At 39.8% G+C, this 15,156-nt stretch overlaps 1 protein-coding gene across 1 annotated transcript in view; it reads left to right on the forward strand.

Moving 5' to 3' along the window:
• The window catches only part of TMOD2 (tropomodulin 2), a 47,004-nt gene extending 41,789 nt beyond the window's left edge, over nucleotides 1–5,215 (forward strand). Inside the window, exons 9-10 of the mRNA XM_029239430.1 lie at nucleotides 2,823–2,967; nucleotides 4,901–5,215. Of these exons, the coding sequence (XP_029095263.1) occupies nucleotides 2,823–2,967; nucleotides 4,901–4,935 (180 nt within the window). The 3' untranslated portion in view covers nucleotides 4,936–5,215. The remainder of the gene's footprint in view (nucleotides 1–2,822; nucleotides 2,968–4,900) is intronic.
• The last annotated feature ends 9,941 nt before the right edge of the window (nucleotides 5,216–15,156 follow it).

The raw sequence follows: 15,156 nt of genomic DNA on the forward strand, positions 1-15,156 counted from the left end.
AAAGAGAAACATCCAAATTATAAGAAATTTTGGTGCCCATTTGTTGCCCTGGGTTTATACAACACAAAAGATCTCAAATCAAAAAAAAAAAGACTCAGGCTAAGAAAGAAAGATGCTCTATGCTATATTACTTTCTCCCCTTCTTTTATATGCCCTCCTCCCAATATAATTTTCTTTGGCTCTTATATCCTTTTATCATCACAGCATGCTCAAGCTGTATATTACCCAAATCTAAGACTCCAAATGCCTAAGATTTGTGAGGGGAAATAGAGGGGTGTTATGTCATCCCTCTCAGTCAGCTACATCCATCTTGAGCTCCTTCTGCCCTTGGATAGCACGTTTGGCCCACCCCGGGGGCATAAGCCGTAACTATGGCAGCCCCGACCTTAGCTCAAGTCTCAATCTCTAATACAGCCCTGTTGTTTGAAAGTGTGTCATGAACTAAAGTTGCTCATGAAACTCTGAGGTCAGTATCTCCACCTTTTTGCTGCCTCTCGCTCCCATGGCCCTACACTGCTGAGAACAGCAATCTCTGTACTTTGGATACCCAGAATTGTTATTTTCTGACTTGAAATGTCACATTTTGTTCATTTCTTGGGGAGAGACTCGTTTGACAGGTTGCTGAATGAAAAGAAAGAAGAGGAACAGAGTTAAGCCTTGGAACTTGCCTAGAACACAAAAATTCCTCCATTAACTTTTCTTCTTCATCTGCCCAATACTTAAATTTTCCAAATTTAAAAGATATATATATATATATTTAAATATATCTTTTAATGTATTACACATTTTAATATATTTAAAAGGTGTGTGTATATATATATTTAATATATTTAATCAAAATTGCATGATTCAGGCACAGACATAGACTTGGCAAAGCTATAGGGTCCAGAAACACACCCAAGTACACCTGAGAATTTTGCAGCAAGGTAGTATTTCAACTCAGCGGGGAAAGAATGAAGTAAAAGATGGTGGGTCTACTCACTCGCATTTTTTTAAAAATTTCTATTGGCGAATAGTTGATTTACCATGTTGTGACTCACTAGCATTTTGGAACAAAATTAGGTTGGGGCTGTATCTTAATTCTTCTACTAGAATTCATTCCAGGTAAAATGAAGATTTAAATACTAAAATATAAGAAATCATAAAACAAATGGAAGAAATGAGAAGTAGAGAGGCTTCCTCAACATGACATAAAATCTAAGAGACTAATAAATTTGACTGTATGAAAATGAAGAAAGGTCTTAATCAGAAAGTCAAAAGACAAACTGAGCAAAGTTTTTTTAGCATGTTTGACGAAGGGCTAATTTCCTAACATATACATTTTAAAAACAGGAACCACACGCTGGTAGAAAAATATACAAATGATAGAGGTTGGTGGTTTCCAAACAAAGAAATACAAATGCAAAAGAAAATTAATTGTTCTTAGTCATAATTTGAGAAATGCAAATTAAAGCAAGTAAATAAATACAAGTAAAATAAATTTTTACCCCTTAGATTGAAAAACGTGAAAAAGATTCATAATATCCCATGTTGGCTAAAGTAGGGAACACTAGCTCTCCAACACTATCAGCAGGAGTAAAAATTGTCACAACCTTTGAGGGTAAGTCAGTAATTTATCAAAATTTGAAACATGCTTACTCTTGGGCCCAGCTATAATTTGCCCTACAGGCACACTGGCAGAAATGCCCCAGGACGTACTTTGTGTGCAAGGGAAGTTCACCATAGCATAGTTTGGAATAAGAATGGAAAGGAATGTAGCAGTCAGTAGAGCAAAGCTAAATAAATTATGATCACTTACTACAATACAATGCTGCACAATTGTTTACAAGGATGAGGGAAACATACTTACCTACATGAAAAGATGTTCTTAATGTTAAATGAAGAATAAAAACATGTTTCAGAACAATATGCTAGTGTGACCCATTTATGTGAAAAAAAGCATAGATGTAAATGTGATTATGTAGACATATGAATGCACAGAAAATGTTTCAAAGACTACATGCCGAACTGGCTTTCTGTATGGGGAGTGGGAATACCGGGGAAAGGGAGCTTTTATATTTTATATACTTTTTTTGTTTGTCTTTTCTTTGTACTTTCTAAAAAAATTAATGAATATAGTATGAAACAATATACTGTGTTCCTTAAATTTAACTGTAAAATCCTAAATGTACATGCCCCATTTTTTAACTCTACTTTTTAAATTATTATTCTATGTCTCAACTTAAAAAGCAAACAGACAAAAAACCTCTTTCCACCAACTCAAAAAACTTAGGGGATTTTCCTGTAGTCCAATAACCCCTTCAGTGTTCGATAATTCAACTAGCTACAGTTCAAACCACTTTAATAAAGCCTCTTGAGGATCTCCTAGTGAGACTGTTGGGAGAGAATGGCCCATCTTCAGTTATTTTTGGATATGGACCCCAGAATAGAAAATTCTGTAATTGGATTGATTGCTATAAGACAGTGTCACTATTAAAAAATAATACCCTTTGTTCAAACAGCAGATACTGGGGTAATTGGAAACACCAAGTATTAGTTTTGCTTTAATTTTACATCTGGAATTGCCTTTTCCTTCATAAATAATTTGCTTAGTCTTTTCAGTTTAACACGCCAGCAGATTCAGCTGTCTGTTGGATTTTGCTTCTCCACAAGGAACAGGTCTCAATAACTGTATGAGAGAAAACACCTCAAGTGATTTTGTCCCTTTCAATTTGAGACTTTTGCCTTTTTGTCCAACAAATAGCCATGCATCTTTCCCATGCGAGTAACTGTTTCCTCTTCCTTCTTGGCCATTCTCTGTATGTGTCCACACGTGCAATCAGAGACAGCAGTTGGGAACAGCCGTAGAGATGGAAATTGCCCAGATGCTCGAGGAGAATTCAAGGATCCTCAAGTTTGGATATCAGTTTACCAAGCAAGGACCACGAACAAGAGTGGCAGCTGCCATCACAAAGAATAATGACCTGGGTAATGCAGCCACAATATGTGCTGTTAGCAATTAGAAGAGCGGGATGACCATTCATTTCTCCACTTCAGATGTAACATCTCACAGATACCTTTCCACTGGCCTTTGGTGTCAGCCCTTCATCCGAAGCACATTACATTGCCATAGGACTCCTCAACATCTTCACAGTGTTTAGGTTTTATTGTAGCATTCTTTCAAGAGGAGCTGTTTGTTCTTTTTTTTTCCAGACAGGCTTTGATTTTTGCTTGATTTCCTTTGTGCATTTACTTCTCTTTTACTTACTTCTTACATGTAATCACCCTCTGTTATCTACACCACAAGATGGACACAGTGACGTGGAAATTCCTAATTCACTTATGTGTGACTCCTGACTGTGCTTTTGTACTTGGGTTTAAGTATGGTTATTGGTGATTTACATGTGAAATGACCTAACAGAGCTATGTTTTTTAAAGTTTAAGCTCAGAAGTAGCTTTTTGAGTTAGCCTGTGTTTAATCTTTCCTGCTACCCACTCTTTGCTGAGGACTTCTGTTAGAATGAGGTGGGGCATGTCCTGGTCAACCCCAGCACAGAAGAATGGGACTGATTGGGAGGGCTCGTTCTGGGGACATCCCAGCCACCTGAAGCAGAGTGCAGCAAGACCATCCAGGTGCAGATAGTCCGGCTGGCAAGCAGTCTGCCAATAACACAGCTCAGTCCCCAGTTTGAGGTTCAGGGACAGAATGCCAGACCTTGGACAGGGAAACTGGACAAGGTGTCCCACCAAGTATAGTGCTGGCCATGGAGAGGGTTCAGATGGTGGACAAGATGGAAGTTAAGGGTTAGAACCGGAAGGGGGCAGGTACACGTTAGTGTCCAGTTTGCTGCCTAAGACCCTGAGGCCCAGCAAAGGTTCAGTGTATGGCACCCAGAGGCTGGCCAGGCATATGGCAATGCTTGCCTCCAAGGTGCAAAGAGTGAGGCTCAAGGGGCAGCCCAGCAAATAGGGCTTTGGGGCATGATTAGAGCAGCAGTTGGAAGATTCCTGGGAAAACACATGGGTCCTCATCTGAACAACACAGAGAGCAAAGAAAAAAGGCAAAACAAGAGGTCTGAAGTAAATGGAGAGGCAGTCCTGAGACCAGGAGCGGCAGCTGTGGACAACAGCTTTTGTTGAATTTTCTGCAGCCGGGCAGGAGCAGGCTGGGCTATTTAAAGTGGGAAGTTGAGGCAGGGCCACAGCCAGGGCACCTTCTTTTTTTTTTTTTTTTTTTTTTGCCAAATCCAGGAAGATTGGAGCAGCCCTCTTCTTATCCACCAGAGGAGCCTGCAGGTGGGGAGGTGAAAGGGGGAAGAAGAGGGTTGCAGAAACTGGGAAGGCAGTCAGGGCAGCTTCTTTGATACTAAGTACCAGATTAAAGGATGCTTAATCTCTTGAGTTTGCTAGCCATCTGAATCCTACCTTCCTTGGAGGTTGATACTTCGAAGTTTTCATTTAAAACAGATTTAGAAACTTTAAATTTCTGTTTGCAGCTCCTCTTGGTTTTCAGTCCAAAATCAGAATTGTGACTGTGTCATCCTGGGGAGTTAGTTACAGCCAGTTGGTGACTGAGTTACACAGAAGCTGAGAAGATGTGTTGTGGATAAGTAGACACGAAAATATTTAGAAGTTCACTGTTTCGTGGGTTTGTTCTGGACCTTCTACTCCATAGAAATGGGAGAGCTCTAACATTCAAGTCCCCAACTATCAGACTTAGCTTTATTTGAAAGTAAATTACAAAAGGCCCTGGACTAGTCTGTCATTTCCATTTATTGCCACGGGTAATTAAATGTTGAAATTTTTGATAACTGTGTTCTCGAGTGTGTGAGATTGCTATTCTGTGTGATTATTTTTGTTTGTCTGAAGTTTAAGGAATATGCCTTCATTTTGTCTGTTTAAACCTTTCTTTCTCACCTAGTTCGTAAAAAGCGAGTTGAAGGAGACCGAAGATAAACTTCCACAAGAAGAGGAAGTGGCAATTTCACCATGGTGGCAATTTCAAAACAAAAGCTCTTCTCCTTCTCCATTGGGACCATTTTATCAAAGGTTGTTCATTTCCGTTAACCACACAACTAATAATTTAATTGTTATTCTTTTTTAGCACTACGTATTTGTCTTGGATTTTTAAACATATACGATTGTTTTATTTGCTCATGGGCACCTCTGGCAACTTGCACCAACGGACTTATGCAGATCTTAGTGGGTGACAATTGAAAATGGTTTAGTGACTTTCCTATTGGGTGGTCTTGCTTTCTTACATGAACTTTTTTTTTTTTAAAGGAAAGGAACTTAGTACATAAATGTGTTTGTAACTGTGATTAAGATAGAGGCCTATCTCTGTTTACATGCATAGCTTTGAGTTAGGCTAAATACATCAGAAGTGTTCTGCTGACCACATACGAAGTTAGTATTGCCAATCTTTCACTGGGTGAAAAAATGTGACCAACTTAACACAGATTCTCCCTTAGTTCCAGAAAAATCACTAAATGCACATGCCCTACTGGTTGAAGATCAGTGGTGTCATCTTCATAAAAAGAAGACAGCATTAAGATACGTAAGCATAGCTTTAGCAAATAGGTATGAAATATTCTTTCACCCATAAAAATAGCTTCAAACCAGACTCACAAGTAGCGAAATGAATTAGCATACCTACTTTTACTGATTATTCCACGTAATTTGATCTTTAACATCACTCTATGGATAACTTTTTACAAAGATGTTTTAAAGTTTTCCAGCCATGATGGCAAATTTTTAAATTTTAGCAAGAGGGAAGCTTTCAAAATAGTACATTCCTAAATAAAACAATAATAATCACACCTTAAGGTTGTCTGTTACACATGATTGCATTATTTTGGCAAATTTTAGAAGCATTTATTGCTTTGTCTTTAGGGCAACAAGATCACAGGATGAAATGTGAACATTCAAGTTAATTATACAGATTTTGTCCACGTGGCATGATCCATCCAGACATTTTCAAACATCAGGAAAAAATGTGAATTATCATTTATCCAGATGTTTGTCATCCCAAGGACAAAGCCTATGAAAGTACAATTGAGATGATTGCATGGTAGATGCATGAATCTTTTCGTCTAGCAGTGCAGCAGTGCGATATTAAGCTAAGGAAACATGTGACTGCAGCCTTTGACACCAGCTCACAACTGTCAGTGCCTGAGGCTGGACTTGGTGACCCTCTGACATTGCCTTAGGCACCTCTGCCTCCCTTCCCCACCTCCTTTCCCTCCAACTCTTTCTCTTTTTTTCTTCTTTTCCTTATAATTCTGAGCCTTGTAAAGGTGACATCCTTTGTCCTGGTGACAACTAAAGAAGTTGCTGACTCAGGCAGAAGGTGGGCCCAATCCAGAATTTACTAAGTAATTGAATGTTCCTGAGTTGCTTGATAGCAGTAAAACAAATAACTGAAAAAACAATTCATATATTATTCTAGTTAGTTTATAAAGCACGTGGAAACTGTTTAGGATGGAAAGCCCTTATAAGATTGAACATTTACCTGTATTATAAGTGCCCACATCTCTATCTCTAAAATCCTTTGGAAAAGAAAATAGAAGAAAACAAAATAAAATCCTTTGAGACATAAGAATATTTTATACTTTTTGAGGGAATAATGAGCAGAGCGTGTTGAATTTTGGAAAGCCTAAAAATCCTTTAACTAGCTTTCTACTGCAACTCCCTATCTATCTATCTATCTATCTATGTAGCAACTACTACTGGACAGTTTTCAGTCTGATTTTTTCTTTCGCTCTGACTCACTTAGGTGTGGTATGTTAGAGTCAACTCACAGGCTTACTCATTATTAAATTATCAAGAATTTTGTAAACTGGTTGTGAAACACAACCATTATTAAAAAGTAAATGACATGCACTTACAATTAAATAAATTATGTTAAAAAACAAAAGTAACACTCAAAAATACACTTTACTATTTTTCATACTCCTGAGAGTATTTGCACTTACTGTGTCTGTATGGCAGAAATACTGTATCATGGTGTGAGCTTAAACATCTCTGCCCAACTCAGTAGTTCTTCCCAACTCAGAAGTTCAGTACTTCTTGTTGGTGGGAGTATTTATACCATGGAAATTAGCAAAGATTACAAATCTCCCCTACCCCCAGTTTGCTGGTTAATAAACATTCAGCAGCACACCACTGGGTAAATGTATACAGCTCTTCTCCTCCTTCTTCTTCCTCTTCTTCCTCTCCCTCTCCCTTTCTCTCTCCCCCTCCCTCTCCCTCTCCTTCTTCTTCTTTTTGTATACATGTTTTGGTTACCATGTTGCCAGGGAAGACACATCTCTTAGTTGTCTTTCTCCTATCCCTTTAGATTTGTTGCAAATACGTTTAAGTGCAGAGTCGCTGACATGCCCCTCTAAGTAAGGCTTTTTCCTTTCTTTTCTCATTTACTCTCTTTCTTGCCTTCATCCCTAAGAAATCTTGGATCCTACGGAGTGTCCCCTGCAGCCCCAAGGTGCTGTGGACCGGGGGCTAAAGCAATTCTTGGCAAACCGTGTCAGAAAGCAAGAAAAAAAACGAGGACTTGATAGTGACTGTGCTGCAGTTGTCGATAGTATTAAAGCAAGATAATGGGATATTGTCAAAATTTAGCACTGTTTTTAGCTTATAAAATAGTTGGGTCACATGTATATAGAGTCTGTTAAATCAAATGTTTATTATTAATCAGTTTATCTTATCGTTACCTGTGTTTTTGTAGTAGCTCGAAAGGTGACATTTCCATGAGTATTCATATAACTATTAGGAGATAAACTTACATTTCGGGGAGCCTATAAATCATTTAATTAGCCTAGGACTTCATTTCCCTGTCTGCCAAGTGTGTGTAAGTAGAAGCTCTTTCGTGATCCTGAGCATGATTGATCCCTTACCATCCATCATGGTGGGGCATAATGTATATAAAATATTTTTATATGTATGCATTTTGCCAAATATTATATCGAGATATTTGGCGACATCTGGACAGTTGATTGAAAGGAGATCATCTCTCCCCAGACCACCTTCTTTCCCCTTTTAGACTTGTACAGGCCCACCCTAAGTGTAAAATCACTCACCTGGACTCGCAGGCTCCTATTACCAACACCCATCACAGCATATGTGGAAGATGACTTTTAGGAGATACATTTTGGAAGTCTAGAGAGATCATATAATTAGTTCAGCGCTACATCTCCCCATCTGCCAGAAGTGTATAAGGGAAACTTTTATCCTCATCAGCATGATTAAATCCCTTCCCTTCATCTTGGTAGGGCATAATGTAAATACGCGCACGCGTGTGTGTGTGTGCGTGTGTGCATGTTGCCAAATATCCAGATATCTAACTGGGTATTTGACTGCATCTGGACCACTGATTGAAGGGAGATACTCTCTCCCCAGACCCACTTCCCTTGTCCTTTTTAGAGTTGCTTCAGGCCCAGGTGAAATGTGAAATCACTCCCTAGAGTTTGTGGCTTATGTCACCAACCACCAAATTTCCCAGCATGTATGGAAGATAACGCTTAGGGAATGAATAGCAGAAGCCTGGAAATCATTTCATTGTTCCAGCACCAAATCTCTCCCTATGCCTGAAGTGTATGGGTGAAAGCACTTTCATCTTCATCCACATGATTAAGCCGCTTCCTTCCATCTTTGTAGGATATATTGTATATAAATATTTTGTACATAAATATCGCCAAATACTGTAAGGAGGTGTTTGGCCAAAGCTGGACTCCTGATTGAAGGGAGATGCTGTCTCCCAGTCCCTCTCCCCTTTCCTTCTCAGAGTTGCTGCGGGCCTAGGTTAGGTAGAGAATCACCAACCTGGAGGGGCTCATGCAACTCACCCATCTTAGAGCACGCAGTTCATCTTACAGTAAAAGCCCATCTCCATTTAAAAACTGAGAAAGCATCCCAATGCCTATACTCCTCAGAACAATTTCCCTAAGGGAAGCCTGGCACATCAAACCAAAAGAACAGCTGCTTCTCTTCCAGACAGAAAGGTGGCCCCTGGCAGGTCACCAGCGTTAGGCAAACCAGTGTGTTCTGAATAACTACCGTGAGAATATTTCAGACAGTCAAAGGTGAAACCAGTTTAAGCATCAACATGTTTTAAATGTAAGATAGCCCTTTAAAATTTACAAAAGAGTTTGGGGATATTTTCCTTTTTTTGTGGGCATGATGTACTTAGCCCTCTTCTAGGCCCTGTGAAGGAGACAGGAGGTGAGAGAACTCTGGATTAATATAATTTGATCAGTGTTTCTGGGTTTTGGGGTAGAGTGCCTTACTGAAAAGCGGATACCATCGTTAGCTCAAGTATTGATTGCATAAGCAAAAATGGGCAGGGGGCAGTAAGCTGTGAATACTTTGTTCTGTGCTATGTTACCTGTACTCGGTGGAACTGTTTCTGGAGTTGGGTTTTAAGTCATGATTCTGAAGCTTCCTTCCTCTGTTCCACTAATGAAGCAATGACGGCTATTTTCATTTTAATGAATAGAGAACTAAGAAGAAATATTTTAGCTCTGCCTTCCAGTAGCAGTTTCCCCTTACGCTCCTCATGTAAAATATCCCCACCACTCACCATGCCATCCTCAATGCTCAAGGATTGAGACACATGCAAAGGAAAAGTGTGAGAATGCTTGGGAGCCTCAGGTGAGCCCTCTGGATGAAAATCACATGATCAGGCCCCCTGGTAACAAGCTGGAGAGAGAAAAGTACCCAGAACCTTAAGGATGTATTCATTGTTCTTGCTCCCAACTCTAGGTCAGATTGAATTTTGTTTTGTGGTTCAGGAGTTTAGTGGAGTGGAGGGGCTAAGTGCTGTGGGGAAGGAAGATGGAAATTAAAGGTTTTGATTTGCTTAAGGGTAGGAGTAAGCTCTGCTCAGCTTACCTCTTTCCCATCTTCCCCTAACAGCTATAATCAAACATTCATTAGATGGATGGAGGAGTTGCAAGGTTCGAATTTATAACCTGCCTCTGGGCACTATGCTAGGAAGGTTGTACACGTACCAGAGGTTATCCCAGTTTTGTGATGCATCATTGACTTGGGAGAGGGTGAAGGAGACTAGACTTTTCTCTGACATCTTCCATGGTAGTCATTCTGAGCACATTGGCTCTGCTAGTTGGTATGGTGGAAGGGCACCATACTAACAGGTTTGGAGGCTGACTCTTAATCCCATCACCAACACTTAGCAGGTATATGATCATGGGCAATTCATTCAATTGCCTGACAATTATAGACTATATAGGGGGAAGAGCACTGGATTTGGAGTCAAGAAACTTGGACACTTGGCTCCATACTTTCTTAGCTGGGAGACTTTGGGGCAAGCCACTTAGTCTCTCAAGCCTTAGGTTCTTCAGCTATACTATAATGGGAATAAACTTCACTAACTACCTCACAGACTTGTGGTGAGAATATAATCAGATAATGGGATGAAAACACTATAGTGGAAAGGGCTATACAAAAGTGGGAGATCATTTTTATTATCTGTTCACTAATGTTTTCCACTGCCTCTTGAATCCATTTTATTCTAACCAACAATTACATCTCTCACATCTCTTTGAATATGAGGAATTAAAACATGGGTATGATGTAGGGGACTGGAATTATTTTACCTTCCACGTAGAGGTGGGAGAAGTGGTTGATGGGCGCAGTGGGTGTTAGATATACCAGTGAAGTATGTGGGTGGGCATTTTCCTGGGCCACTTTGACAGTACCCTGGGATGTGATCAGGACCCTTGCAGAGACACTAAGGGGAAAGCAAACAGTGATTAGGAGTTGAGAGGAGGGTCTGGCGCACTGCTGCCCTCCTGTCAGCTTTGTCACTACTCAGGGGGTGGAGTAGGCTAAGATTTGAGGTGTGATTGGAGGCCTAGGAAAGAAGACTGTCCTTAGGGCCCCAACAGCTGTATAACAGGCTCGAGCCCTGATGGTGAAGGGGAGAAAGTGTTACTTGTGAGGTCAGCTCTCCTGGGCATCAGCTGCTTTGTTATCACCAGCAACCTTAGTCCTGGTCAGTATTATTTTCTGCTAAGAAAGATATTGAAACATAGCCTCAAGGAACTTTCATAAGCACTGGGAAGCAGGGACTGTCTCATCAATCTTTGCATCTTCAGTAACATCTAGTAAGGTGCCTTGTGTATAATAGGTGCTTAATAAATGTTGCTTGAATTGAATTATCCTCCAACCCCTCAAGAATTATGCTCAATTTTCCACCAAGTGATATTTTTGGAAAATAGTACTGATTTGTATGTCAGCTATGTGTTTCTTTGGGCAGGTCTTTCCATCTATCTTGTCTTCATTTCATTTGTAAAATGAAGTGAGTTAGATGCTCTCTAAGGTCCCTTCCAGCCCCCAGATGTTACAATCCTGTGATTCTAAATGTTTCCATTGCCTCTGAACGTGGGTGCGGGTGCGCAATGCCTCCCTTGTGGCTCCATCTCTCCTCCGTAGGCTTTGTTCAGAGGAAGAGGTCTGAACAATCCACAGAGTTATTTGTTCCTCTGCAGCGGTTTTTACTGTTTTCAGAATAGTTCTGGAGGAGCAGCCTTTTTGACATTTTAAAATGTATGATATTTTCTCCTCATATTTTATTTCTCATGGTGGAGAAAGAGAGGAGGAAATGCAAAGAAAGAAACTGAGCACAGTAAACATGGCATGTTTTTCATAGGTTTTTATTTAGGGAGAAAGAGAGAGAGAGAGAGAGTGTGTGTGTATGTGTGTGTGTGTGTCTGTGTCTGTGTCTGTGTCTGTGTCTGACTGAGCACATATTGACTGGATAACAGAGAGAAGCCAATCAGAATCAGAAGTACACTGTGTGATTGGGAGAAGCTGGACCAGGATTACAACTTTCCCATGGATAATCTAAATGTGGATAGTTAAGAATTGGCCATATGGTGAAATGAGATGGGTAGAAAATGTACTTGTTAAGGAAATTTTATTTTAGTACCAAATTTTGCCAGTGACAATCTTTAGTTAAGAAAGAAATTATTCAGAACTAAAATTCTCATCTCTGCCACTTTGGTTTTAAAAAACCCCACTATATTCATGGAATGATGTTTATATTTTAATTAAAACTTTATCTTAATTCTGTTTCATCTATTTAAAGAAAACAAATAAGCAGCATTTTTCACTGCATTTAAAAATGTAAAATACTTGCATGCCACCAATGTGTAATATCTTACCAGTTCAGATGCCTGTAATGTGTGACCTTATGTGTACCTGTATTGTTTTGAAGAGAACAAAGGAAATAATACTTTGTAAGCTGTTTAAACTTATATTGGCAACATTTATCTGGCTAAGCAGTTATTGATAAATCCACATAGTTTCATTTTTCATTTTGAAACTTTTCACAGGTAGACATTGATTATATTCATTAGGAAATTAAAGATTAATTTGCCTTTTAAATGTGAAATTGAACATTATGTGGGAAATAAATGTGTAAAAAAGCAAAATGTATGAAACGTGAAATACTTTTACCATGATAATTAATAAGGATCCCAGTCGGCACAGATAGGTGCAGTGTTTGACCTTTTGGAATTTGCCAGCCTGACCTAATGCTAAGGTAAAGGTATACTGTTTTAATTAATCAAGATCTTTCTGCTTTCAAAGATGTAATGTATTCATTTGTGTCTGGAATGAAGTTTCCAAGTGAAAGTGTACAGAACATTAGGAATAATAAACTTTTCTTTTAAGATGAAAGCAAAGACTGATTTAATCTAGATAATTTTAAGACACATTGTCTCTTTAAAATAAATGATTGGCACCATGTTCTCATATTAGAAAAGTACATTTGCTAGAAAGGACCATAGAGTGCCCTTATTATGAGGAAGATAAGAAGTAGACAGACAACCAGAAGTAGCCAGAGGAGAAACAAGACCTCCTTATTAAAACGAAAATACACACACAGACACACACACACATTCAGCTAAACAGTTAACATTTGTTAGAATAAATGGGAGCAAGAATACAGCTATACTTAACCCCAAATGGGTTAAGTGTTTTACCTTGAATTTTTTATATTAACTTTGGAATTAAATTTTTTGTAAGCTATGCTGGGATTCAAAACAGGGAACACTAAAAATAAAGTTACATTGTAAAGGCTTGTCCCGGAAAAACAAGAAAACCTACTCTTTCTGCCACCCTGCTGAACGCTGCCCGAACTCTCTGTCACTTAGACTGATGATGAGGTCCAAGAAGAGGCATAGAAGGCCTGTATCTAATTTCTATATTTGCTGTCTCACACCTTTTCATGGTCAAGGAGGTAAAGTAATTATTTTCTTTGAAGAATTCTCTCAGTCTATGAGGCTGTAATGAATGGGAGTTACAGGTGTGCACTTTGGGGTCAGACTTGCCCAGTTCAGATCTCACTTCTGTTAGTTGTGTGAAATTCTGCAAATTACCTAGCTTCAGTCTCCTCACCTCTGAAATAGGAATCACAGTCGTACTTCACAGTAGGACTATTATGAGGATTCATGTGTAAAAATACTTAGAGCAGTGCCTGGCATACAGAAGGCACTTAGGTATTAGTATCCTAAATTCTAACCTAAATTAATATCCATGGATATTAACAGCAACGAAGTTCTCCATTTAATGCTGACAATGTCAGGAATTTTAAGGAGGACTGAATCTTACTCATTTTTGTGTTTCCACTGTCCATTCCCTTCTGGCAGACAGGCCCTCCCCCATCACTCCAAGAATCAAATATAAATTAGATACAGCTGACTCAGAAGTTACTCCTGACCCACCCTCTCATTTAGCTCCTCATGAATTCCCTGATGTTTCAACTTGCTTGTACTTGCCCTGCTTTCTGGGTGCCCTCCTTTGGATTTGGCAGTCTGGCTTTGAGCAGTGACTCCTTGACTTTGGGTCTGTTGTCTATTAGACTTGACTCTGTTATGGACCACCCTCTCTCAGTTTGATCATTCAGCCTTTCTCTGGGGCTGTAAGAAGTGGTGCCCCACACCCTCCCTGCCTCAGCTAACAGCTCACTTCCCAGCCCACCAGTCAGGGAACACAATCAGATGCTCACAGCTTCCTGCAAGTATCCCACATATCACAGGGCCTCTGTAGGAACTAGATGTACATGAGCTTGAATGAGGCGGGGCTGTGCTTTGGCCCAACCAACGTAAGAAGGGAGATGATGTAGGAAAATCAATGCATGACTCAAAAGGCGTGGTGGTGGAGGCCGGGTGGAGGTGGGGGAGGTCTCCAAATTGTAGACCACTGAACTTATCAATCCTGAGCAAAATTTTAGAAAAGTATTTCCACTTTAGTGGTTTGTAAGCACTTAGAAGTGAAGCAGTGATCTCTAACAGGTAGCACAGATTCACTTATATTAAATGATAGGAAATCATGAGAGTACAGTCGAAAGAATGTACTGTGTTTGGATTTCATCAAGACATTTGAGAAAGTCTCAACACCCTTGAGAAATGTGGGCTGTATAACAGTTCAACTAAATAGTTAAATGACTGGTTTAAACAGTCTTTTTTTTTTTTTTTTGACTCATGATCATAAGTAAAGGCTGATGAATGGAAGAATTTCAACCAGGAGGGCTTAGCCACTACCTTGGTCTTTCCTTGATGAGTTTTGGTTAGCAGTTCATCAGTAATTTAGATGTGATACCCATAGAATACAGACTGAGTCTTTAACTAATGGGCACTGGGAGAGATAAGGAATACTTCGACAGGTTCAAAACTATCTGGACAGGCCAAAATCCAAGGCTGTATCTAATCAGATGAAATTGAATAGAAACAATAGTAGTTTTCTACTTTTTTTATATATATATAAATTTATTTATTTATTTTTGGCTGCGTTGGGTCTTGGCTGCTGCACATGGCAAGCGGGGGCTACTCTTCGTTGCCGTGCACGGGCTTCTCATTGCGGTGGCTTCTCTTGTTGCGGAGCTCGGGCTCTAGGCACGCGGGCTTCAGTAGTTGTGGCACACGGGCTCAGTAGTTGTGGCTCGCTGGCTCTAGAGCACAGGCTCAGTAGTTGTGGCGTATGGGCTTAGTTGCTCTGCGGCATGTGGGATCTTCCTGAACCAGGGATCGAACCCATGTCCCCTGCATTGGCAGGCGGATTCTTATTCACTGTGCCACCAGGGAAGTCTCTAGTTTTCTACTTTTAATCCAAAAAGTCAACTACAAGAATAGAATGGGGAAAATGTGAGTTAATTGC

The sequence above is a fragment of the Monodon monoceros genome, unplaced genomic scaffold, assembly GCF_005190385.1.
Source record: "Monodon monoceros isolate NGI ecotype Baffin Bay Population unplaced genomic scaffold, NGI_Narwhal_1 Super_Scaffold_21, whole genome shotgun sequence".
Lineage (NCBI taxonomy): Eukaryota > Metazoa > Chordata > Mammalia > Artiodactyla > Monodontidae > Monodon > Monodon monoceros.